Raw genomic sequence first — 26,688 nt, forward strand, 5'->3', positions numbered from 1 at the left:
CTCCAAGAGGCTCAAAGAGCTTAGAGCCAGCTGCATTTTACTCCAGCTTTTCTCCCCTCTCAGGGAGCACAGAAGTACATGTTGACTAGAGCAGTGGGTGTCATTGTAGTTTGTTTTGAATAACTTGTAGTAAGTTTGGTAGGCAGTAGGGAATTGTTGAAGGTTGGAAGCATTGGAAGCATTGTTGAAGCATTGGAAGCAACTGGTTTAAACATGCTTTTTAGGAAGATGAATCTGGTGCATAGGATGGATTGGAACATAGGGTGACCAGGTATAGTCACCCCGGTGGTTGAGATGACAGTTGGTATGACACTTGATTTTTTTTTTTTTTTAACAAAGCATCTTTGTATCTGATTTCCTTTAACCCATAAGACAATTCCGTGAAGTTGGGGTGAGCAGGCATTGTCTTTCTTAGTTTTCATGGATGCAAACTGAAGCTCACAGAGGACCTATGATGGCTGAATGTGTGGTAATGACTTGAGGAAAGGGTTGGCACTGGGATGGAAGGTGGGCCCAATATGGATGGCATTTTGGATGCCAGAGCTATAGGGCTTGAGATCTGAGTAGATATGATTATCAAGGAGAATGAGGAGTCACGTAACACTGAGGTTGTCAGGTCAGTTTTCTGCAAAGGGTGATGCATTCAGAAAAATAGAGAAATCAGACAGGGAATGTGGCAAGTTTGGTTTTGGACAGTAGATTGAGGGGCAGGCTGTAACAAGTGGACAGCTTGGAATCTGAGTCTGAGATTGGAGCCCATTGTTTTTGATAATTAGAAGACCATGTGTGACTTTAGGGAGTGATTTCAGTAGTGTGGTGGAGGAAGAAGCCATAGCATGAAGATAGGTTGAGGTAGAATTGCTGGAGGTGGGAAGGGGTAAACGGGAAGGACAGTGGGAGGTGTGGGTGGAAGTGATCACATGTTCTTCTTTAGGTGCAGAGGGAACCAAGCTACAAGAGGATTTTGTGGTGTGTGTGTGGGGGGGTGAATTTGGGGAGCTCCCCAAAGAAGACTCTTGTACAGGATTAGGTGAAATCACCTCTGAGTTAAAAGGATGAGAAGGATTTTGTGCTAAAGGCAAGCAGAGGTCTGGGACAGCAGGTATGAGAAGTGTTGTTGAGGGAGCTGAGAAAAGGTGAACCAAAGAAGAGGCTCAAAGTTAGGAATTGCGAGGATTCCAATCAGCATGGTTTTGTGGCTTTCCAGTAGTTCTTGGAGACCAGAAAATAGGATTGGAAGGAGTATGCATTAGGGCTTTTCAAGACTGGGTAGCCTGTCATGAGTTCTGGTGGTAGTGGAAGAGACTGTCAGACTTAACAGTCTAAATGGCAGTTTGGAATTATTGATGGCTTTCGGTTATCAAACCAAATCTTATGTCTTATTCTGGGCACATGCACAGAGCCAACGGGGAGGGAGGCCTGCAGACCTCCAGCAGCTGGCCTGGGCTTGTAGCAGTTGGCTCTCTGCTGTCTGTTGTGCTCATCTTTGAAACAGGAATAACTACAGCCTACGTTAACCTTGATGTAGTGCTATACCAGTGATTCTGTGCTGTGTACAACCTCTTGTTTCATTAAGCATTGTTGTAACTTAATGAAAACATTTTGGGGCAGCCTTTTTCAAAGTCTGCAGGATTGAGAGAATATATCTATGAGCCCCATTTACTCCCTGTTGTGAATTATTTTAATTTAGTCTGCAATCTCTCTCCACACCTATTTTTCCCCTTTCATTTTGGAAACTCACATTTTCACTTTCTTTAAAGCAGGGATGAAGAAGACCCTGCAAGATGAGATTGAAGCTATCCTGCAGGAGAGGATTATGGTGCTTGATGGAGGGATGGGGACCATGATCCAGCGGCACAAGCTGAGTGAAGAAGACTTCCGAGGACAAGAATTTAAAGATCATGCCAGGCCCCTGAAAGGCAACAATGACATTTTAAGTATAACTCAGCCCAATGTCATTTACCAAATCCATAAGGTAAAGCTTCCTTGAGTTCTTATATTTTTATCTATCATTCTGCAAGTCCTTTGGTGTCCTGAGGGCAGACCACTGTGCTAAGTGCTCTGGGGGAGACAGAGAAAGGGGTGATTTATTCAGAAAGAGGTGGCTTATTCAGAAAGCAGGTTTCAGTTCAGTTTGGCTGCTCAGTCATCTTGGCAACCCCATGGACGGCAGCATGCCAGGCTTCTCTATCACCAACTCCTAGAGCTTGCTTAGACTCATGTCCATAGAGTTGGTGATGCCATCCAACCATCTCATCCTCTGTCGTCCCCTTCTCCTCCTGCTTTCAGTCTTTCCCAGCATCAGGGTCTTTTCCAGTGAGTAATGATTAGATGTTAGTATATGTTACAAAATGGTCACCACAGTAAGTCTAGGTAATATCTGTTACCATACATAGTTACAGTATTTTTCTTGTAATGAAGATTTTTAAGATCTACCTTCTTAGCAACTTGTAGTGGTAGTAACTGCAGTCTTCATGCTGTGCATTCATCCTCGTGACTTACTTTATAACTAGAAGCCTGTACCTTTTGGCCCCCTTCATCCGTTTCCCCTACTGTCCACTCCCCAACTTCTGGCAACTACCTTTCTTCTTTTTTATAGCTCAGTTATATTCCATTACATATACATATGACATTTCCTTTTTTCATTCATCTGTCAGTAGACACTTAGATTGTCTCCATATGTTGACAACTGTAAATAATGCTACAGTGAACATGGGTACATCTTTTTTTAAAAAATTTATTTAACTGGAGGTTAATTGCTTTACAGTATTGTGTTGGTTTCTGCCATACATCAACATGAATCAGCCGTAGGTGTGCTTATGTCCCCTCCTCCTTCAGCCTGCCTCCTACCTCCCACCCCTCTAAGCTGTCATAGAGCACTGGGCTGAGCTGCCTGTGCCGGACAGCAGATTCCCCCCGGCTATTTCACACGTGGTAATGTGTATGTTTCAGTGCTGCTCTTTCAGTTCATCCTCCCCCTCCTCCTGCTGGGTCCCACAAGTCTGTCCTCTGTGCCTCCATCTCTGTTCCTGCCCAGCAAAGAGATTCATCAGTACCACTGTTTTAGATTCCATATATATGGGTTAATATATGATATTTGTTTTTCTCTTTCTGACTTACTTCACTCTGTGTGACAGACTCTAGGTTCATCTGCCTCACTAGAATGGACTCAAATTTATTCCTTTTTATGGCTGAATAATATTCCATTGTATATGTGTACCACATCTTCTTTATCCATTCATCTCTCACTAGACATCTGGGTTACTTCCATGTCCTGGCTATTGTAAATGGTGAACATGCTGCAGTGAACACTGGGATATGTGTGTCTTTTAGAATTGTGGTTTTCTCAGGGTATATGTCCAGTAGTGGGATTGCTGGGTCATGTGTAGTTTTATTCCTAGTTTTTTAAGGAATCTCCATAGTGACCGCATCAATTTATATTTGCACTAACTGTGCAAGAGGGTTCCCTTTGCTCCACTCCTTTCCAGCATTTGCTGTTTGTTGATTTTTGATAATGGCCATTTTGACTGTTGGGAGGTGATACCTCATTGTACGTTTGGTTGCATTTTTCTAATAGTAAACGGTGTTGAGCATTTTTTTCATGTGCTTATTAGCCATCTGTATGTCTTCTTTGGAGCAATGTCTATCACGTCTTCTGCTCATTTTTTGGTTGGGTTGTTTTTCTGATATTGAGCTGCATGAGCTGCTTGTATATTTTAGAGGTTAATCCTTTCTCAGTTGCTTTATTTGCAATTATTTTCTCCCATTCTGAGGGTTGTCTTTTCATCTTGTTTATGGTTTCCTTTGCTGTGCAGAAAACTTTTAAGTTTAATTAGGTCCAATTTGTTTATCTTTGTTCTTATTTTACTCTAGAAGGTGGGTTATAGAGGATCTTGCTGTGATTTGTATCAAAGAGTGTTCTATCTGTGTTTTCTTCTAAGAGTTTTATAGTTTCTGGTCTTACATTTAAGTTCTTAATCCATTTTGAGCTTATTTTTATGTGTTGTTAGGAAGTGTTCTAATTTCATTCTTTTACACCTAGCTGTCCAGTTTTCCCAGCACCGCTTATTAAAGAGACTATCTTTTCTCCATTGTATATTCTTTCCTCCTCTGTCAAAGATAAGGTACCTATAAGCGCATGGGCTTATCTCTGGGCTTTCTGAGAGAAGCAAGCAACCGAAGGAACCGTCATTGATTCTGTGAACCATTCACAGTTTCACTGTCCTTACCGTATGTTCTTAGACATGCACGGCTTAATATTTGAAACAAGCATGCTACTGGCAGGATCAACTAAGTATCTTCTATCTTTTTGAGTTAGTGGTTTTGTTTTATTTGGATAATACCCAGAAATAAAATTGCTGGGTCATATAGTAGTTCTATTTTTAATTTTTTGAGGAGTCGCCATTCTATTTTCCATTGAGGTTGTGCAAACTTTACATTCCCGCAAGAGCTCCCTTTTCTGTATCTCTTTACCAACACTTGTTATTTCTTGTCTTTTTGATAAAAGCCATTCTGATAGGTGAGCTCTGATATCTCATTGTGATTTTGATTTGCAGTTAGTGATGTTGACTGTCTTTTCATGAACCTGTTGGCCATCTGTATGTCTTCCTTGGAAAAATGTCTGTTGCAGTCTCCTGCTCATTTTTTCCTTTTTGGCCATGCCATGCTGCATATAGAATCTTAGTTCCCTGACCAGGGATCCAACTATACCCCCTGCAGTGGAAGTGTAGAGTCTTTAACCACTGGACTGCCAGGGAAGTCCTGTATTCTGCCCATTTTTTTTTGAATTGGTTTGTTTGTATTTTTTTGTTAGTTACTGAATTGTATGAATTCTTCATTTTGGATAGCCATATCAGATACATGATTTGCAAATATTTTCTCCAATTCAGTAGATTGCCTTTTCATTTTATTGCTTGTTTCTTTTGCTGTGTAGATGCTTTTTAGTTTGATGTAGTCCCACTTGTTTATTTTTGTTTTTGGTGCCTTTCAGACTCTTCTTAAGGAAATCACTTAAACGAATGAATGATTAAATGATTCATTGAGACTGGAAGGAACCTTCCCTTGGCTGGTCAAGACTTTGTTCTAGATAAGATGCAGAATAGTTTTCATTTCAAGAAAAACTAGGAATACCTTTCCTTTGTTGTAATAGAAATTGTCAGTACTAGAAGATTTAAAATTGGTTCTTGAAGAGGTTGATTCTACAAGTTTTTCTGCTAGGCCTTCTAATATGTAGTCAAATTGCATTATAAAATTCCAGTACATTGTATATTGGGAATGCCATCATGGGTATGAATTGCTTGATACAGTTACAATTATTATGCATGCATACTCAGTCATGTCCAACTTTTTGAAGCCCCATGGACTGCAGCATGCCAGGCTCCTCTGTCCGTGGGATTGTCCAGGCAAGAATACCGGAATGGGTTGCCATTTCTATCTCCAGGGATCTCCCCGATCCAGGGATTGAACCTGTGTCTCCTGTATCCCCTGCATTGCAGGAGAATTCTTTACATTGAGCCACCAGGGAAGCCCAATATGGATACAAACATCAGTTCTTATCATGCAATTGGTGAAATCGCCACCCTTCCCCAACCATTAGCTTCCTGAGGGCACTAATTTATGCCTATTTTTCACTACTGAATTCCAACTGCTTAGAACAGTATCTTGCACAAAGTAAGTCAGTAAATGTTTTTCAAGAGAGTGAATCTTTGTCTTCTGTGTTAGATAGACAACTAGAAAGAATAGCAAATTTCCCAGGATAGGGACATGAATCAAAATGGCAGTAAATACAATAAGGTGTATCTGGCTGTCCCATTTGTGAGGGATATTGATTCGCTGGAGTTCTCTGGATGTAGAGACCATATCGTGTTCATGGATGAGGAAGGAAAAAAGACTAGGTCTTTTCACACTTAGTTATTTCTAGTAGTATTACTGACCATAGAGCTGATCCACTGATCCTTAATTTTAATGGTGTCCAGGCTCTATACAAAATGCAAGTCTCTGACACTAAGAATGTAGGTGCCTTTCAGCTTCTGGTTGGGGAGGCATCCATTTCAAAGGCGTCCTTGTCTGTAAACACCCTGCCAGCTGTATGAAACGGCTGCTGACTGACCGACTAGCAACCAGGCTTCCCCCGCCATGAAGTTCCTCTTGGAGAAAGGCCTGGGTAACCTAAATGAGTGACCCTGCCTTTTCCTTCCCGAACCCTAATTCCTACTGTTAGGTTTTAAGTTCTTCAGTAAAGAGTGAACCCACAATATTCTAAGCATCTACCTTGATCCCAATGAAGACAGAACCCTGGTTCTCTCAGTTATTTCCCTCCAACCCCCAGCTACCTCACTGTGTGGCCTGAGCATGCCTGCACCCTTCAGGACCTGTGGATAGTAGGACCTTTTTGTTTTTTCAAAAGTTCCCTGATAGTAATTGCTGAGGTGAGTCTTGCAACTGTGATAAGAATCGCTAGGGCCAGTCAGGCCGTGGCCTTGGCTCCGCCCTGGCTCAGCACTGGGGGTAAGGCCCCAGGTGAATGCCTCATGCATTTCCTAGCTCATTTGCTGTTGTTAGGCTGAGACCTACAGGAACTGATATTTTAAAACACCTGTAGGTAGACTCTGGCTGTGTTGTCATTAATGGCCTCCTTTAATCTTGACAGCTTTTACAGAAGAAACCTGAGGAGCAGCGTAATTAAGTAGCTTGCCCACATCCATCCATGCTTTTTTGCTTAAACTTTTAATTTTATATTGGAGCATAGCTAACTAACAATGTTGTAATAGTTGAAGGTGCACAGCAGAGTGACTCAGCCATACATGTATGTGTCTCCATTCTCCCTCAACTCCCCTCCCGTCCTGGCTGCACATGAGATCGAGCAGAGGTCCCTGTGCTACACAGTAGGTCCTTGTTGCGTATCCATTTTTAATATAGCACTCACACGTGTTTTAATTGGTGAGAATAGGCTTGGAATCTTGGGGTGTCATATCCCAAGTCCATGAGTGGGATATTATTCCAGGAAAGAAGGTGGAGAGAAAAGGTGAAGAGCTAGAAAAAACACCTTATAAACTTCATATTATGGAAAATTTTAAACCTATGGAGAATTGGAGAAAATAACTGGGAATTTAGAAATACTCTCTGCCTATTTATAGAGATAATATGTGTTCATTGTTACAAAAATAAAATGTCTAGCTTGATAGAAAAACATAAAAGAAAATAAAAACCACCTGTAATATCAGTATGTGTGTTTATGCCCAGTTACTCAGTCATGTCCAGCTCTGTGACCCCATGGACTGTAAATTCAGTACCAAGACATACTTGCCATTCACATATTTTAATTTATATTTCAGACTAGTTTTCTGTATTTGGGTTTTTAAAATTAAATTGGGATTATTATTACTCCATACTATTTTATAATTTGCATTTTTTAATACCATGAGTATTAAATATTCTGAGACATGGTTTTAATAACTTTGTACAAATTTATTCTGTACATATATCACCGTTTGCTTAATTTAACCTTATTCCTAGGCCTTAAGGTTGTTTTCAGTTTTTCTTTCTCTTTTTTGAAAAGCTAAATTTTAATTTGTTCTGATAAAACAGAACTCATAGTTAAGAATAAATTCCCTTTTAACCAATACTCCAAATTTCTATTTTTTTCCCCCAGAGATAACCACTTACACTAGTTGGTGTATGTCTTTCCAAATCATTTGTTATGCATTTATGCATAAGTGTATATGTTTGTGTATACTAGAAAACTCAATATTATTTGTATGTGTGTATATTTTAAATTTATATGGTGTCATATTAATTTTGTTTTTCTACTGAATAGTATTTTTGGAGATGTTTCCATATTCGTAGATATTTATACACAGTGTTGTTGTTGTTGTTGTTTTACCTATTTTTTGGCTGCTTGTTGCATGCAGAATCTTAGTTCCCTGACCAGGGATCAAACCCATATCCCCTGCAGTGAAAACAGAGTCTTAACCACTGGACCACCAGGGAACTCCCCACACATGGTGTTTTTTAGCTGCCACATAACATGTAATAAAATGGACATATTATAGTTTATTTAGCCGTTTCCCTATTGGTGAGTATTTAGGCTGTTTGTGACTTAAAAGTGTGTAAATCTTGGATTTTATTTCCAAATATTTCTGCAAACAGTGTCTTATCTGCTTATGTGGGGTTACGTTTACTCAGTGTTGGAAAATCAGGAGTTTACTCAGTGTTGGAAAATTCACCAGAGTGTTTATCAGATTGAAACAGAGTGAAACAAGGAAGAAAGATTTCAAACAGGGAGAACAGGAGGGCACCAAGGTCCTCGGGGTTTAGTGAGGGTTCTGATCTGGCTCGCAGGGGCCAGGACCTGTGGGCTGAAGCAGCTGTGGTCAGAATTGAGATTGCAGCGAGAGGGCCCTTCTCAACAGAATCCTAGCTGTGCCGAAGCTGGGACATGGCAGAGGAACAGACGGAATATTTGTTGAGGGCCATCATGTGCCAGAAGCTTGATGTGTGATCTGTGCTATCATCTGGTCACCGGTGAAGCAGGGTTATACTACTTTCAAATGAAACTGAGGCTCAGAGTTTAAGGAACTCGACTCAGTTCACACCACATTTGAACTTTGTCTGACTTCAAGTTCTGTTTTATTTATACCACGTGCCTTTTTATGAAATCCCTATATCCTTTTGTGTCTCTGTCCTGTATGTACTGCAGTGCCTTGCACTTAGTAAGTAGTCAAAAGGTATTTGGTGAAGATGGTGAGGAAAAGGCAAATTTACTATTAGGAGGCAGGGATTCTGTGACTCATAGCATTGACATGACTTTCTCTTGTTGCAGGAGTACCTCCTAGCTGGGGCAGATATCATTGAAACAAATACTTTCAGCAGCACTTCTATTGCCCAAGCTGACTATGGCCTGGAACACTTGGTAAGGATTTCATTTTTGCTTGTATCTGAGATAGTCATGAGCATTTACTATTGGTAGTTGCTAGTGAGAAAACCAGCCAAACCTGCAGGGTCAAGCTAATATCTAGTTATCTGTTGTTTGTGGTCAGACAGAGGAAATGGTTGGAATCTCTTCGGCTTGTAACCATAACAGCCCAGTCATTTTCCAGCTGGTTTCTTTTGTGGACAAGTGATAATCAAATAAAAATGATGCTTATTATGCAGTAATTGAATAAAAGCATAATGGTTGGCCATGTGTGCAGTTTTGTGAAGCCTTTTTAAATTGAGTGACAGATCTGGTTTCCCTTTTTAAAAAAATGGTGGCAAAATACATGTAACATAAAATTCACCATTTTAACCATGTTTAAGCGTGCAGTTCAATGGCATTACATATATTCACATTGTTTGCTGTGCCACCATTACCACCATCTATCCATGGAACGCTTCATCTTGTAAAACAGTAAACTCTATACCCATTAAACAATAATTCCCAATTTTCCCTTCCCCCAGCCCTTAGAAACCACCATTCTGCTGTCTGTCTTTGTGAATTTAGTTCCTAGCTGCCTCATGTAAGTGGATTATCAGTATTTGTCCTTTTGTGACTGGCTTATTTCACTTAATGTCCCCTAAGGTTCACTCATGCTGTAGCATGCATTGGAATATCCTTCCTTTTTCAAAGTTGAATAGTATTCCATTGTATGGATATACCATATTGTGTTTATTCATTCATCCACTATTGGATACTTAGGTTGGTTCTGCCTTTTGGCTGTTGTGGACAGTGTTACTCTGAGCACAGTGTACAGATAATCTGTTTTGCATCTGTGCTCGCATATCTTTTGAATGTATACCCAGAAGTAGAGTTGCTGAGCTATACAGTAATTCTGTTTAATTTTTTGCAAAACTACCACACTATTTTCTGCAGTACCTGCATCATTTTATAAACCCACCAACAGCATACAAGGGTTCCAGTTTTTCCACATCTTTGCCAGCATTTGTCCTGTTTCTTTTTTTTTTTTTAAATAATTCTATTTGTTTATTTTTGGCTGTGCTGGGTCTTCATTGCTGTGCAGGCTTTTCTCTAGTTGTAGCGAGGAGGAGGTCTGCTCTCCAGTTGTGGTGCTCAGGCTTCTCATTGCGGTGACTTCTGTTGCAGACCACAGGACAAGTGCGGGCTTCAGTAGTTGCAGCTCCTGGGCTCTAGAGCACAGAATTAATAGTTGTGGTACACGGGCTTAGTTGCTCTGAGACATGTGATATCTTCCTGGTTAGAGGATCAAGCCCATGTCTCCTGCATTGGCTGCTGCTGCTGCTAAGTCACTTCAGTTGTGTTCGACTCTGTGCGACCCCATAGACGGCAGCCCACCAGGCTCCCCCATCCCTGGGATTCTTCGGGCAAGAACACTGGAGTGGGTTGCCATTTCCTTCTCCAATGCATGAAAGTGAAAAGTGAAAGTGAAGTCGCTCAGTCGTGTCCAACTCTTAGCGACCCCATGGACTGCAGCCTACCAGGCTCCTCTGTCCATGGGATTTTCCAGGCAAGAGTACTGAAGTGGGGTGCCATTGCCTTGGATTCTTTACCACTGAGCACCAGGGAAGCCCTGGATTTGTTTTTGTTTTGTCCTCTTAGCAGGCATCTTAGTGGGTGTGGGGTAAAGGATCTGGTTTCTTTTTAATCAACACAATGCTTCCATATTCAGTTTTTGTAAACCTGATGAAAATAGGTGGCAGAGGCTGAGATTCCTATTTCTGGGTAGAGTTTTTCCCAGACTTGCCTCTGTGTTCAGGCATGTAGTCCTGAGTGCCCTGACACTGATTTCCCTCAGTATTGGGGCTTTGTGAAATCACTTGCCTTTGGGGTTATCAAGGGAAAATGAAATTGTGTCAAATTGCTTTTGTGTTATTTTGGGGCAGGATTGGCAAACTTTTTCTTTAAAAGGCCAGGCAGTAAATATTTTAAGCTTCGTTGGCACATACAGTCTCTGTTGCAACTGCTCAACACTGGCATTATAGTGCGAGAGCAGTAATAGCACGTAAATGAATGGGCTTGACTGTTTCAATAGAACTTGTGGGCACTGCTTTGGACCTTTGTGTATGCTTGCCTTTTAGTCATAAGGAGAGGGTTCATGGCCCTTCTCCAGATCCTCTAGAGGTTAATAATCTACAAAAAGTTCAGACCCACTGTCTCTAACCATTGTATGGTGAAAGAAACCAGGGCCTGAGGGAGTTGCTGAGGGAACTGCCTAGGCAGGTGGTGACAGAGCTGGTTCTGGAACCCAGGTGTCCTATCTCTGAAGCCTGTGGTTTTCCCATTACTGTTTTTTTTCTCAGCATATTTCGTGACATCAGCTTATTCTGATGTGCCAGATGTCCAGAGATTGCCAGCTAGCTCATGGTTTTGGGGAGGAACGTAAAAGTAGTTCCCAAAGACTTGCCCTTCCTGTTGCCTTCATTTCTGGGGCAGCTGGTAGGCCTTATTGGCTAAGATTTTATTCAGACCTCAAATTAATTCACTCTGCATTTTCTTATTGCATAAAATTGAGTTTTAGAAGGTCATGAATTCCTTACTTATTTTATGGAAGAAAAAAGACAAACTAACCCTTGCCATTGATATATTAGGCCTACCGGATGAACATGTGCTCTGCGGGAGTGGCCAGAAAAGCAGCCGAGGACATCTCTCTCCAGACAGGTAAGGAACCTTGTTCTCCTTTTTTTTTTTTTTGCTTTAAAAATCAAAACAAAAAACCAAAGCTGCTTCCTTTGACATTCTTAGCTGTAATAATCTGTGCTTATTGCCCTTTTTCCTTCCGTGACAGCTGGCCTACAGCAACACTGCAGATGCCATCATGTACTTGTTTGTAGGTTACTTCTCTGCAGTTTCATAATCAAGCATTCAACGTCTCTCTGAATTGACCCCATCTCCATCGGTCGGTCTCCTGCTCTGTGTTTATTCGATGTTATGTCTTAATTTTATAGCTGGTACCATGGATTCCCCATGCGTTTACAGCTAAGATGATCTCTCCACCTTCAGAAGCACATCTTCAGGTTACTGAGGCGCAACTGACTGCTGTGGTCATAGTGGTGATCATTAAGATATTTGATCTTATCCCTTTTAAGCTACCCTCATCCTTGAGGTTTACCTTACCTAGGTAAAGAGAGATGGTCTTTGGAGTGTTTTCCACTTCATGCCACTAATGTCTTTGAAGGCGCTGTTGTGTAGCACAGTAGAGTCAGTCTTGCTGGGATTTGAAAAATGGCTCCCCAAAATAACTCACCTCCTGGCTGGCTGCCATAAGAAAACTTGGGCACCAGCTGGAGGGGAGGCTTTGAGGGCGGGAAAGGGATAGAAGAAATATATGGAACCCCTTAAGATTTGGAAATGTGAAATTATTGCCAACAGGAAAGATGTAAAGCAAAATTGTTAGGAAGTTAGACACAGCATACTAATGAAGACTGAAGCAATTTATAGGAACTCTGTTTCTGAGAGATAATGTTAAATATGGAAGGGCATAGACTGTTGCCCCAATAGAATCACAGGGCAGAGGATATTCAGTCAGCCAAAGCAGGGAAAGATGAGTGTTTTTCTTATACCAACATTATTGTCCAGCTTGGCAGGGGGGTGGAGGGGGTGGATAAAGAGTATTGTAACCTGCTAAAGGCTGGGTTATCGATTGGTTGGTAAATGGTAAAACATAACCATTTAGTTAAAATCAACACAAGTGATGAGCAGTGTGCCCCCTGCTTCTGTTATGATATGTAAATGAACACAACATGTCAGGCTCTTAGGAGCACCAGGACTCTAGCCTAAAGGAAAGATTATTCAGGAGTTCTTAAAGAGCTATTAAAGTAAGATTGGATCTCCTTCATACTTTAATTTCAGGCTTTGTAATTACTCATTGTGATTTAATATTTTCCCCCTGCAAAGGCCCTGCAATACAGCAGTGGGGAGCGTTTCAAGATCAGTGCTGCTGTGAGGAAATTTTGCAGAACCTATGTTCATGACCTGCAAAGTTTCTTAAGGGTAGGAAGAGAGAATTTGTCCAAGCATAGCTGTGGTGATGCTTCCATGGTAACTCAGATGGTAAAGAATCTGCCTACAATGCGGGAGACCTGGGATCGATCCCTTGGTTGGGAAGATTCCCTGGAGAAGGAAATGGCAACCCACTCCAGTATTCTTGCCTGGAGAGTTCCACAGAGAGAAGAACCTGGGAGGCTACAGTCCATGGGATTGCAGAGTTGGACGTGACTGAATGACTTTCACTTTCACATGGCTGTGGTTGAGAGAAAAGGATTACTAACTGAAACTCTTTGAAGCCAGATATGAGAATTCAGGTTTTTTGCATTGGCTTGGAGGTCACATGTGCACATACTTCATGTCTCATAATTTCCCCAGTGGGGTCCAGGACGGCCCTCATAATCAAATATCTATTTGCAGTAAAATCTATGAATTGTCTACTAAGTGAGTAAAAACTATAAATAGCCTCTTGTAGTTGAGGTGAGGTCAAGTTTTGTTGTTGAATTAAGGGAAGAAGTGAGGCTTTTGTGCTTTCTGAATTTCGGAGTGATGGACAAAAGATTGTATTCCTATGTTCTAGGGAAAATCTGATGGCCTATTGACTCACAACAAAAAGGGCAAGCTATTTAGGGGTTTCACACTTGTTTTTCTTTTCCCAAAGGAATTAAGAGGTATGTGGCAGGAGCTCTGGGTCCAACTAACAAGACACTCTCTGTGTCGCCATCTGTGGAAAGACCAGATTACAGGAACATCAGTGAGTATCATATACAATCATTGACCTTGGGCAAGTACCTCGGTGTTTCAGTAATCTGTACATCTGTAATATGGGGCCGGTGCCAGCTTCTGTTTAGGGGTTGTTGTGACTTAAGGGCTTAGCAGTCCCTGGGATGTGGTAGACATTTAAATAAAAGTGAGCTGTTATTAGTCATTGGATTAGTATTATTTATCTTGAGTCTGCTTTCTGTTGTTGTGTTTGGGCTTCTTTATCAGCTGTGGAAATAAAACCAATCAAAATGAAACTTTAAACTGAGAAGTTGAGCAAATATAGATACTAGGCCTTGGTCAGTTTATAGAATAGCCTGCTAGACTCCACTTTATTTGTCAGGGAGCAGTTATAAATAGACTAACATTATATACCAGCATCTGTAAGCATACTTGCATTGAAATTTTATGAGAAGGCTAGAAATCTAGGTCAGTTTAAGCATTAGACTGGAAAAAAAACAAAAAGAATTAAACGGTCAGAGCCAAATAGTAATACCGTGTGTGGTAATGAATTCTGTGTCAAAGACAAGTTCAGGCAAGCGTGATTTGTAGATTTTGGTTCCAGACACACTTTTCCACTAGGAGTTGCTCATTTTGGGTGGACATGTGGCGGAGCTTCTTTTGGTCTTAGTGTGGCAGTGGAGAGCTTTCCTCTCTTGCACTATGTAAGATGAAGTAGGCTACTCTATTGAATATAATGTGCATCTTTCCTTTCCTGGGTGAGAGATAAAATGGCGAGTGGGATACCCTCTGAGATGGAAATAGATAAGACATTTTTAACAAAAAGTTTACCCAGGAGTGATTGTACGCTTTTGTGTTTGAGACTGAAATTGCACACCAGGCAGGTTTCTTCTCTGACAGAGTTGGTGTCAGAGGACAGGCGCAAAATCAGTAGAACCACATTTTACCCAAGAGGGCGTGAGAGAATGTGACTCGACCAGTCATGAATCCACACCAGTGTGACACGTTTCTCTAATTATTCCTCACACTCTTCCCTGAATTGATTGATTAAAACCATCCCTGGAAAGATCTGTTTTAAAGATCTTAAAGTAAGAGCCAGGGCTCAAGAAATCATGTCCCTCCCCACCCAGTCAGTGGCTTGTTCTCTGCTCACATATGGGAAGTGAGCCTGTGTGCAGAGTGTTTAGGAGTGTCTGTGTTTAGTTTGCTGGTTTAACTTCCATCACTGCCATGTTTCTTATAAAATGTGGTGTTGCCCTTCAATTGTGCATACAAACCAGCAATAGGTAGTTCGCCTGGAACCAGGCCTAAATTTGATGTGTCCTGGGCTTTCAAAGGATATTGATGACTGATGTCCTGGGTGTGGTTTGTTTTCTGCAGCATTTGATGAACTTGTTGAAGCATACAAAGAGCAGGCCAAAGGGCTTCTGGATGGTGGAGTGGATATCTTACTCATTGAAACTATTTTTGATACCGCCAATGCCAAGGTGAGTTAAAAGAGGAAAAGGGGGCTGATCTGGGGTGCCGGCTGGGGTGCTTCCCCTCATGAAGTGAGGACATATAACATTATTATTTTATATAAAGAACTTTTTAATTATGAAACTGAATATTTTCATGTATAGCTACTGTATGTGCATGGATGCATAGGTCAGATATATATGCACGATTCTAAAATTCAAGATAAATGTATGGAATAAAAAGTAAATATCCTCCCTGCCCCCATTCCCTGGGTATCTAGCTGTCTTCCTTAGGGACAACTGCTGTTCCTGGTGTGGAGGCCCTATGGAGATTCCATTCAGAGAAAAGTATACGAGTGAGTGTGCGTATGTGCTTGTATTCCTTACATACGTACAAAGGTACTTAGTGTGTGGAATAAAAAGTAGCTATCCTCACGCATACATTTTTGACAGTGTCTCTGAGTATAAATTTCTACATGTGAAATTGCTGCGTTAAAGAGTCTGGGCACTGTTACTTTTGATCTCCACCGTCCAAGATTGTACTCATTTATCCTCCAGTCAGGGAGCAGTCCACAGGAATGCTGCTGCTTTCACCATACCCCCTCTATTGAACTTTTTGATCTTTTCCACTCTAATAGGTGAAAAATACTACCTTACTATAGTTTTTATGTATGCAGTATCTCTGTCTGTGGGTTCAGATATGGAAGAGCTTTGGGCATTAGAGGACCTTAGTTTCTGGTCTTGGAACTTAAGAAAACATGGACAGTACAGATTAACACAGCATTCGTGTCTTTACAACCCATTCTAGCTCATATTCTTTTTTGCAGTGACATACACTGTTGGTTCGGAGAAGGCAATGGCACCCCACTCCAGTACTCTTGCCTGGAGATTCCCATAGATGGAGGAGCCTGGCGGGCTGCAGTCCATGGGGTCGCTAGAGTCGGACACAACTGAGCGACTTCACTTTCACTTTTCACTTTCATGCATTGGAGAAGGAAATGGCAACCCACTCCAGTGTTCTTGCCTGGAGAATCCCAGAGACGGGGGAGCCTGATGGGCTGCTGTTTATGGGGTCACACAGAGTCGGACACGACTGAGGTGACTTAGCAGCAGCAGCACACTGTTGGTTCATGGACCTACCTTGTTTATGTGAGGCTGTAGAAGTAGAGGCTTCATATTTACGTCTTTTTAGTTTTGATTGAGAGAAGGAAGAAAAAGAGTAGCTCTTCAGCTCTTCCTCAGGGGAAATATTAGTTCATGGGTGGACTTCCAGTCAGCGTTTGTTTTGTTGTAATATGTACAGTGGAAGCATAAGCTGGAATCAAGATTGCCGGGAGAAATATCAATAACCTCAGATATGCAGATGACACCACCCTTATGGCAGAAAGCTAAGAAGAACTAAAGAGCCTCTTGATGAAAGTGAAAGTGGAGAATGGAAAAGTTGGCTTAAAACTCAACATTCAGAGAACTAAGATCATGGCATCTGGTCCCATCACTTCATGGCAAATAGATGGTTAAACTGTGGAAACAGTGTCAGACTTTATTTTTTGGAGCTCCAAAATCACTGCAGATGGTGATTGCAGCTATGAAATTAAAAGATGCTTACTCCTTGGAAGGAAAGTTATGACCAACCTAGATAGCATATTGAAAAGCAGAGACATTACTTTGCCAACAAAGGTCCGTCTAGTCAAGGTTATGGTTTTTCCAGTGCTCATGTATGGATGTGAGAGTTGGACTATAAAGCTGAGTGCTGAAGAATTGATGCTTTTGAACTGTGGTGTTGGAGAAGACTCTCGAGAGTCCCTTGGACTGCAAGGAGATCCAGCCAGTCCATCCTAAAGGAGATCAGTCCTGGGTGTTCAATGGAAGGACTGATGCTGAAGCTGAAATTCCAATACTTTGGCCACCTGATGCAAAGAGCTGACTTATTTGAAAAGACCTTGATGCAGGGAAAGATTGAGGGCAGGAGGAGAAGGGGACGACAGAGGATGGGATGGTTGGATGGCATCACCGACTCAATGGACATGGGTTTGGGTGAACTCCGGGAGTTGGTGATGGACAGGGAGGCCTGGCGTGCTGCGGTTCACGGGGTCACAAAGAGTCGGACATGACTGGGGGACTGAACTGAACTGAATATGTACAGTGTTACCTTGAGAAGGGGGTGTGGGTGTTGTATGTCACATGGAGGACTTGTTTCTCCTCCCCAGAGAGCGTGATATGTGTCTTATCTGAAGAGGCCTTGGTAAAAGGAACATTCTGATCAGCCTGTTAGACTGTGACCTTTGACACAGTCTCTCAGTAACAAAGATGTCCCTTTTTCTCCCTGGCAGGCAGCCTTGTTTGCAGTCCAAAAACTTTTTGAAGAGGAGTATGTTCCCCGGCCTGTCTTTGTAAGTCCTAAAGTATTTGCTTGATGAATTTCGTGTTTTTTTTTTTTTTTTTTAATGTCATCATTTTGAGGGTGGGGTTTTAGTTTTCCTGACACAGAACTTTTGAGAGTATTGATCATCTTTTAGGAACCAACTATTTTAACTTCCTCTCTTTACCTCCCTCCTACCATCACTTCAAACCAATAGCAGTCTTATCTGCAGAAATGTGAAGACAACGAATCTAGAGATGGTTGGTGAAAGGCAGGCTATTCCAAGGAAGCCTGGCTGAATTGGTCCCCAGAGTCAAAGGCTCACTGTCTCTAGGGCCCGGGGAGGGACGGACTTGAAGCTGACCATGAAGCGTCCACCACCAGAGACAGCAGACTGCCAGTTCACTGATGCACTAGGCAGGCCCGCACTGCTTGCTGAGAATAGATTAGAACTCACAAGCGTTGTTAGACGAATCAGATGTTGAACAGCAAGAGACCAGGATAACCTTAAATATCTGTGGAAAGTCCTCTCCAATGGGACTGGTGGTGTAAATCCTAAAGCTTTTTTGGGCACTGCTTTTGCCTCCCTGACTTTCCCTTTTCTCTGTTTCTTTGGCTTTCCAACCTCTCCCCTGGGCACTCATCTGTTTCCAACCATGGTTAAACAGTGTTGCCTTAGTGCTACAGTTCTCTTTCATGTTTGTTTGTTTGTTTGTTTTTAAAGCTTCTTAGTTTTATTTTGTTTTTGAGACTGTATTCTTAAGTCTATGTGGTTGACTGAGTTTACTTTTTGAATTCAGATTTCAGGGACAATTGTTGATAAAAGTGGGCGGACTCTCTCTGGCCAGACTGGGGAGGCATTTGTCATCAGCGTGTCTCATGCAGACCCACTCTGGTGAGTGATCATTCTTTCCTGCCTCCATTCCTTTTGGGGTTCATCTCTTCTAGTGACTACGGCCTGTGACCTTGGAGTGAATTGCTTCTTCATATTCCCTCCGTATCACTTGTGTGAAATATCGACTTTCCTTGAGGTATATTCTGACTGCCCTGAGGACATCAGAAGACAACCTAAATGAATCAATTTGAGTTACTGGGAGAGTTCTTATACTCCTTGGACAAGCCAGAGAGTTGCCTTTTTGTCTGTGAATGTTCCCCTTATAGTTTAAGACTGCCTTGGCCCAGTAAAAACACTTTAAATCTATTATCAGCACTTAAAAACAGTAAGGTTTTTTCACTCTCTGCTTGTGGAGCAACCAGAAACAGCCTAGCTTGGAATAAGGTGAAACAGCCTAATTTGGAATACAGTAGGAATTCGAAAACTTAGATTTTTATCTTTAAAATTAACATGGCCGGGATTTTCCTGGTGGTCCAATGGCTAATACTCTGCACTTCCAATGCAAGGGGCCTGGGTTCAAACCCTGGTCAGGGAACTAGATCCCACATGCTGCAATTCAAAGTTCTGATGCTAAACCAAAGATGGAAGATCCCGAGTGCAGCAACTAAGACCCATTGCAGCCAAAAAAATATATAAATATTTTTAAAAATTAATATGGCTTTTGCATTGTATTTTAAGATATCTCTATATTTTTCTGATCAAAATGGTGATGAGATGGAAGCTCTTAGAGTATACACAGTTTCTTCCTTTGCCTTGTCCATGCGTGGACTACCTCTGCCTGGAGGCTGTGCCTGCCCTGCATTCTCACCCCAACACATGAGCCTTTTAAGTCCATCCCTAGGGTCCTCTCCAGGGACGCTTCCCTCGCTTACCAGCCCAGGTCAATGTTCTTCTCAGAGTGCTCTGTGAACTTTTATTATAGTGTTGGCCATAAAAATAAGAGTCGTAGACGTTTATTGGGAGTTTGCTGTGTGCCAGGCTCAGTTCTAAGTGCTTTATGCTCTTTTAATTTTGGCAACAACACCTTGAGGTAGCTGTTTGCTCTTCAGATCTTTTGTTTATTTTTTTTGAGTTGGGTAGTTTTCTTATTGTTGAGTTTTAAGAATTAAAAAACAAAAACCAGCAACTTTGAATACCATATATGTGTTTTACAAATATTTGCTCCCAGCCTATGGCTTGTCTTCTTATGCTCTTAAAGTCTGCTCTTTCATTGGACAGAGTTTTTAATTTTAGTGAAGTCCAGCTTATCAATTTATTTTTCTTTCATGGAACCTACTTTTGGTACTGTATCTAAAACTCATTGCCAAACCCATGGTCACGTAGATTTATCTCTTGTGTAATCTTTATATACATATTTATATCTTTAATAGTTTTTCAATTTACAGTTAACCATGTTGCATTAATTTTATGAAAGATGTAAGATGTGTGTCTAGATTAAGTTGTCAAATGCGAATGTCCAGTTGTTCCAGCACTGTTTCTTGAAAAGATAGTCCTTTCTCCATTGGATTGCCTTTGCTTCTTTGTCAAAAGTCAGTTGATTATGTTCCTAGATTCTATTCTGCTGCGTTGCTCTGTGCTCTCATCAATACCAGAGGTTCCTTTAGCTTTTTAATGCATCTTGAAGTCGGGTAGTATCAGTCCTTCAACTTTGTTCTTCTCCTCTAGGAACTGTATTAGCAGCCGTTTACTTCTTCATGTAAACTTTAGGATCAGTTCATTGGTATTCACAAATAATTTGCTGGATTTTAATTGATGTGTGTGAATGTATATAAAATTGGGAAAAATTGAGGTCTTAAGTATAATAAATCTTCCCGTTCATGAACTTAGGATATATCTCCATTTATTTAGATCTTCCTTGATTTCTTTCATCAGAGTTTTGAAGTTATACACAAGTATTTCATTTGTTTTGGTGCCATTGTAAATATGTTATGTAAACTGTTATGTTTTGTATTTCAAATTTCAATTGCTCATTGCTAGTGTTTAGGTAAACAGTTAACTTTTGTATATGAACCTTGTACTTTACAGTTTGGGTTCAGAGAGCATTTTAGATGATTCTTTGGAATAGTAATAGATAGTCTTACCTGTGAAAAAAGACAAATTTGTTTCTTCCTTTCCAATCTGCATACCTTTTATTTTCCATTTTCTCTTAATTCCCTCTTAGGACTCCCAGCATGACCTTTAGCAGGAGGTGAAAGAAGTCATCCTTACCTTGTTCCAGATCTTGTGGGAAAAACATTTAATTCTACATCACCAAATAGATGTGCTTTATCCAGTGTGAGAAGTTTTCTTCTGTTCCTAGTAAACTAGGAGTTTTTTTTTTTTATCACAAATGGCAGTTGTGAATTTGTTAAATAAACTTTTTATTGTGGAATAATTTCAGATTTGCATAAAAGTGGCACACATGGTACACAGAGTTCCTGTGTGCTCTTCAGCTAGTTTTTTTTTTTTTTAATCTAGTTTTTTCTAATGTGACATCTTGCATTACCTGTGATACTTTCAGCAAAACTAAAAGCATATTACTGTTATCTAAACTCCATACTTTATTTAGGTTTCAAGTTTTTCCACACTGTTCTTTTTCTGTTCCAGGTCTAATCTAGTATATCACATTGCACTAAGAAATCATAATAAAGGGAAAAAAAGTTAAATATGAAAAAATAAAAGATGACATAGTCCCAGTCAAGTTAATTCTTGAATTCCTGAAGGCCTTGGCAGCTCCCGCTGAGAGTGGCTTTGTAGGGGTTTTAGCAGCTCTGCTTTGATCTGTTTTGAATCGCAGTAAGTTTCATTTGCAAAACACAGAGCTCCTTGGTTGCAAGTAAACCCACTTAATTTATAAGAGGACAAATTCTAAGTCCAAGATCATGTTGCAAGTCAGTTGGATCAAGGGCCAAGTCTTGGTCTTCTAGACTCCCAAAGTGGCTTCCATATACCATTAATATTCCATCTACCTGCAAGATCTTCCTTTTTCTTTCTCTGCAGTATTGCTTTCCAATCAATGTTTATTAGTGGTGGTAATTTGCAGACATTTTTGTTTCGTGGTATACCAGTGATGAAACTGTGAACTTATTTTTTTATTTATAGTGTGGATCCTTAAGCTGTAAGATCATCTGTTGGAGACATGGGCGGAAATATTTAGTGCTGCAGGGAACATCAGTGAGGTGGCTTTGACTGGAGCTGAATTAAATGTGCTTCAAATCAAGAGATTTATTATCTGCTTGGTTTTAAATATACTCCTTTCCTCATCATAACTTTGTATGTGTATAAATATTTAGAATAAAAGAGGGTGCTTCTAATCTCTTCTTTTTGTTTTTCAGCATTGGATTAAATTGTGCTCTGGGTGCAGCTGAAATGAGACCTTTTATTGAAACAATTGGAAAATGTACAACAGCTTATGTTCTCTGTTATCCCAATGCAGGTATGTGTTTCAGGGGAGTCATACATAGGAGAATCCAGATACACAAGACCTGAGTAGATAGGGAAGCAGATCTGGATTAAAAGAGTTTGTTTTGTAGATCTTAGGATATAGTCAGCTTTTAATAGGAATTTTTTAAATGAAGAATACTTGGGTCTGGACAACTGTTTCCGTCTAGATATGAAAGAACAGTTTGGCTCAGCCTGAAAGTGTCAGAAGTGGACAGAGCTTGGGGGAATGAAGCCTCATTGCTTAACTGACCAGAGTCTTGGAATTGGTGACAGTGCTTGCCATGTGGGCGTGGCCAAAGTGATGGGCGCAAAGACCCTGTGTGAGAGCCCTCTTTGTTCCCCTGTATCAACAAATGAGCAGATAAAGAACCTGTTACTTTTCCTCTTTTTAAGTTAGGACTTCAAATTTATGGTATATAAAAATTCCTAAGATAAATGTAGACAACTTTTAAGCTGTCCTTTTAATATTGATAATCCATCCTGGGTTAACCAGATTTCCTGGTGTATGTTTTTGAGCATTAGGAATAAGATAACTAGAAGTGGATAATAAATAAAACAGGAAATTGGGTGATTAGATGCTGAAGTCTTACTTGGGAAAACTTACTTGAAAGGGGATGGGCTGTGTTTTGGTTGTTTTTAATTGCATGCCTGGTGCTTGATAGTTCAAAGGATGTGTGGTACTCCCTCAAACCTTGCCCCCTGGCAGCTAGGTGACTAGAATTAATTTCCTTTATAGGAAGGGGAGGGCCAGAGGTAGAGGAATTCAGTCCCATGTAGTAGTGAAGCTTTTCTTTGAAATGGAAAAGAAATAATGGTATTTATTTTCCTCTGTGATTTTGTTGTTGTTTGATATGTTGTCTCTGTACTTACGTTTAATATGAATTGTTATTTTTTTAAGTAATCTTGCTTTAATTATAAATAAAAAGTTTGCTAACCTTTTAACCTAAGGCCTTTACAAATACTATGTCTGTTTGTGAAAATTTCCAGTAATGGTTGAAATATGCTTTCTTAGGTCTTCCCAATACCTTCGGTGACTATGATGAAACTCCCCACGTGATGGCCATGCATTTAAAGGTCACGAATCCTCTTTCACTTGGTTTTTAAGAGATAAAGAAATGGAATTTTTGATTTAGAATATTTAGATGTAGACTTTGCCTCTAAAGAAAACCCAATATATAAGTATATATAAGTATATAAGAAATAAAAGCTTAAGATGAATGAATATGATGGAGGCAGAGGAAGGGGCTTGCTGTCAGCATCCCTCTCATAGTAGAAACAAGTGGATTCTCAGTGAGGTCAGACCCAAACTAACTGAAACTCATCCTCTGAGCACTCCCAAGTGGTCTTCTCCACCCACAAAACTGCTGGGTGGCGTTGACATCTCTTTGCTCCCCATTGTCATCGCCCCCGCTCTCGTTCTCTCCATACACCTTCCATCTTTGAAGTCCTGGTTCACAAAACCGTATTGCCCACAACTCCTCCTTATTTCTAACCCCTGGGTCTCTTTTCCTCATTCCTTGGATTTTTAGCTTCTGGCTTATTGACATTGTCTCCTCTTCTGACTTAATTCTTATGATTTCAGTACCTTATGTAGATGCTCTTTTCAGTACTGTCACTTCTCAGTTCCTTGAGTTCCCTCTCGGTTATCTTTTCCTTCAGACCAGCTGTGGTTAAACTCCCGACCCACATTATGCATTATGTAACCTCTATCACTTGCGATCATTGGAGTACTTGAAATGTGGTTATTGTGACTGAGGAATTGAATTTTTGATTTTTTCAACATTTGAATTTAAATTTAAATACTAATAACTTAGATGTTATTGGAAAATACATTATTCAGTTCATATTCATTCTGCTCAGCATATAGGTAAAAGAAATTTTTATTATGATCAGATAGGCAGATGTCTCATTGCATTTCATCTGAACTGTTCTCTGCTTTTAAGTATCTGAGTCTTGTGAAGGCTTTATATCTAGAGTCAAATATGTTTAGCTCTCTTTTAAATGTAAAATTAGTTATTCAGGAAATGTGGATGGTGGTGAACTTAGAATTGATGCTGAATTGATGGTGAATTGATGGTGGTGAACTTAGAATTCAGATGAGCTCTCTGAAACTTTTTCTAAATGCAGGATTTTGCTGTTGATGGCTTGGTCAACATAGTTGGCGGATGCTGTGGTACGACACCAGATCATATCAGGTGATAATCACTTCTAAGTGTTTAATTTTTTGTTATGGGATGAATTGTGTCCCCCTCAAAATTCATAGATCGAAGCCCTAATCCCCAGTTCTGAATGTGACAATAGTTAGAGGTAGGGTGGTTAAGCAGGTAATTAAGGTAAAATGAAGTCATGTGAATAGATCCTGATCCAGTGTGTGACTGGTGAGGACACACACACACAGGAGGGGACCCTGTGAAAGCACAGGGAGAAGAGGGTCATTTAGAAGCCAAGGAGAGGAAACCAGTCCTGCTGACGCCTTGACCTGAGACTTCTAGCCTCCAAAACTTTGAGAAATGAATCTTGCTGTTTAAACTCCTTAGCCTGTGGTATTTCATTATGGCAGTCCTAGCAAACTAGGATACTTTAATTTTTATAAAGTACAAAAATAATAAAATGAAATCCCATGTGCCTAAGATGTAATTTTCATAATTTTCAGCATTTTGCTATTATTTTATCTATTTTCTAACTTCGTTTTCCCCTTTAGATGATTATAAGCAAATGCTAGCTATCTTAACACTGTACCTTTAAATACCTGATTAATATTCCAGTGTTTACTTCCAGTGCTCAAGGAAGGACAGCTCATATGTGGAGAAATACCTGCCTCCACTAGATTCTTTCATGGACAGAAAAGACAGTAAGCAGCAAGCACATTGAGGTCAAGAAGAGTATCTTCACCTCACCTGGCACAGTCACTGCTTAATCCAAGTTGTTGAGGGTTAAGGAAGGGAGTGTGAGACAGGACATGGTGAAGGGTATGGTTAAGTCCCTGCAGTTTCATGATTAATCCTCTTATAAAGAGGGTCGGAATTGAAAAACAATTGGAGTGAAATATAGTTGAGGATTGTTTCTGTTTTTTTTTTTTTTTCCTAAAGTGACTGATGATCATATTTTGAGCTAGTCACCTGACTGTTCTGCATCTGTTTCATACCTATAAAATATTCACTTTGTGAATTGCCTAATGTTGCACTGCTTTTGTTGACCTCTGTGATAGACTCTATTAAGAGTCTATAATTTTTTAAACATCTTTTAAATACTATCTGAAAGCTATTAATAGTTGAGGATAGCTTATCTTTGGATCTCTTTTTGTTTTTAAGGTTATCGCCTCCTTTATAGGGCTTCCCTTGTGGCTCAGCTGGTAAAGAATCTGCCTGCAAGGCGGGAAATCTGGGTTTAAACCCTGGGTTGGGAAGATCCCCTGAAGAAGGGAAAAGCTACTCCCCACTCCAGTATTCTGGCCTGGAGAATTCCATGCACTGTATAGTCCATGGGGTCACAAAGAGTCGGACATGACTAAGCCACGTTCACGTTCACTTTCTTCCTTTATAAAAAGAGTTGCTTCAAAAATACCTGTGTGTGTGTGTGTGTCTGTTTATCTATCTCTGTATATGTATATTTGCTGCTTTTATTTTGTCATTCACATATTAATTTGGGGGGCTGTAGTGAATGGTTCATACTGGTCCTGATCAATTTAGTAGAGCAGGCAGATTTTTCAAGGCTGAATAGAGACATATTTCATTGAAGCCGAGAAGGTTCCAAAGAGTATGAATAACTAAAACAAATTTCCATGAGTAGTTATTTTGGAGTTTTAGTGATGTCTTACTCTGAATCCTCTCTACTGTGTGTGTGTGTGCTTGAAAAAAAATACCTAAAGGATTTAATTTCCTTTGCTCTAGGCATCTCCTCTCCTCTTTCTCTTCCTTCTCAACAATGAAGCCTTTTCTTTCTTTTAAATTACTGTGTGGCTTAAGGACATCTTCAGGTTTGGGAAAGGTCGAGGAGATTTGCTGTGTGCATTTGTGTAAACTGTCTCATATCTGTAGGTGCATGTTTGTAGGTTCACGTCTGAGCATAGAAACTGGTCCAGTCCATACACAGCAGATGGGACAGATACAGAAATGTGAAATATTATAGATTCAGTTTCTGCATTACTGAGAGAACTAAAAAGCACAATTGCTGCTGCACATTTGGAACTAGGTATATAATTATGTTAAACAGACTAAATGTCATAGCTGGAAATCAGCTTAATTGAATTTTGTTCTGAGTTAATGGATATTGTGTTTTCTCTTTTAACTCAGAGAAATTGCTGAAGCTGTGAAAAACTGTAAGCCTAGAGTTCCACCTGCCACTGTTTTCGAAGGGCATATGCTACTGTCTGGTAAGTTGTAAAGGTGTGATTTTTTTGTAATTTCAGAAATCGTTTGTAGATTAAGTTTGTATGTTTAGTCTACGTGGTAGTGATGTTTATGTCAAGGAACTTGTTTATTAGGTCAAAGAAGACTATGTGTTTTTCTTGGCACTTAAATTCTGGCAAAGAACCCATTGTGTTTTTTAGGGATGGGAGCAGGAAGATACTTCAGGGAAATGTGAAGGAAGGCACAGGTAGTGCCTTTGGTCAGAATTATTGTGCACTGCTTTGAAAATGTACGTGGAGCACAGCCTAACAATTTTAATTGTCAGATTTGCTGCTAGTTGCTAAAAAATCTAGCCCAGGCTCAAGGTTTTTTAATGATGGTAGTCTCTTCCTAGAAAGTTTTATGTGCTTCTAAAATATCATTGACCTGCTCTTATGTTGAGTATGTGTTCAGGACTTTACAAACAGTTGTAATATCTATTATTTGTTTTGTTCTCAACAGCCCTGTGGGGTAGGCAGCTTCCCTTTTTCAGAATAAGCTTC

General features: G+C 40.3%; 1 protein-coding gene across 7 annotated transcripts in view; it reads left to right on the forward strand.

Moving 5' to 3' along the window:
* MTR (5-methyltetrahydrofolate-homocysteine methyltransferase) overlaps positions 1-26,688 on the forward strand; it is a 135,610-nt gene that overhangs the window by 13,860 nt on the left and 95,062 nt on the right. For 2 of the 7 annotated variants that reach the window (XM_019953916.2, XM_019953921.2), the window contains exons 2-12: positions 1,761-1,975; positions 8,822-8,911; positions 11,545-11,614; positions 13,602-13,694; positions 15,044-15,150; positions 17,451-17,510; positions 18,280-18,374; positions 21,689-21,789; positions 22,810-22,871; positions 23,925-23,992; positions 26,090-26,169. In XM_019953916.2, coding sequence (XP_019809475.1) covers positions 1,761-1,975; positions 8,822-8,911; positions 11,545-11,614; positions 13,602-13,694; positions 15,044-15,150; positions 17,451-17,510; positions 18,280-18,374; positions 21,689-21,789; positions 22,810-22,871; positions 23,925-23,992; positions 26,090-26,169 — 1,041 coding nt within the window. Of the gene's footprint in view, positions 1-1,760; positions 1,976-8,821; positions 8,912-11,544; positions 11,615-13,601; positions 13,695-15,043; positions 15,151-17,450; positions 17,511-18,279; positions 18,375-20,625; positions 20,649-21,688; positions 21,790-22,809; positions 22,872-23,924; positions 23,993-26,089; positions 26,170-26,688 lie in introns of those variants that run through there. The other 5 variants (XM_019953918.2, XM_019953919.2, XM_070782245.1 and 2 more) reach the window with 4 other exon arrangements.

The sequence above is a fragment of the Bos indicus genome, chromosome 28 (genome assembly GCF_029378745.1).
Source record: "Bos indicus isolate NIAB-ARS_2022 breed Sahiwal x Tharparkar chromosome 28, NIAB-ARS_B.indTharparkar_mat_pri_1.0, whole genome shotgun sequence".
NCBI lineage: Eukaryota > Metazoa > Chordata > Mammalia > Artiodactyla > Bovidae > Bos > Bos indicus.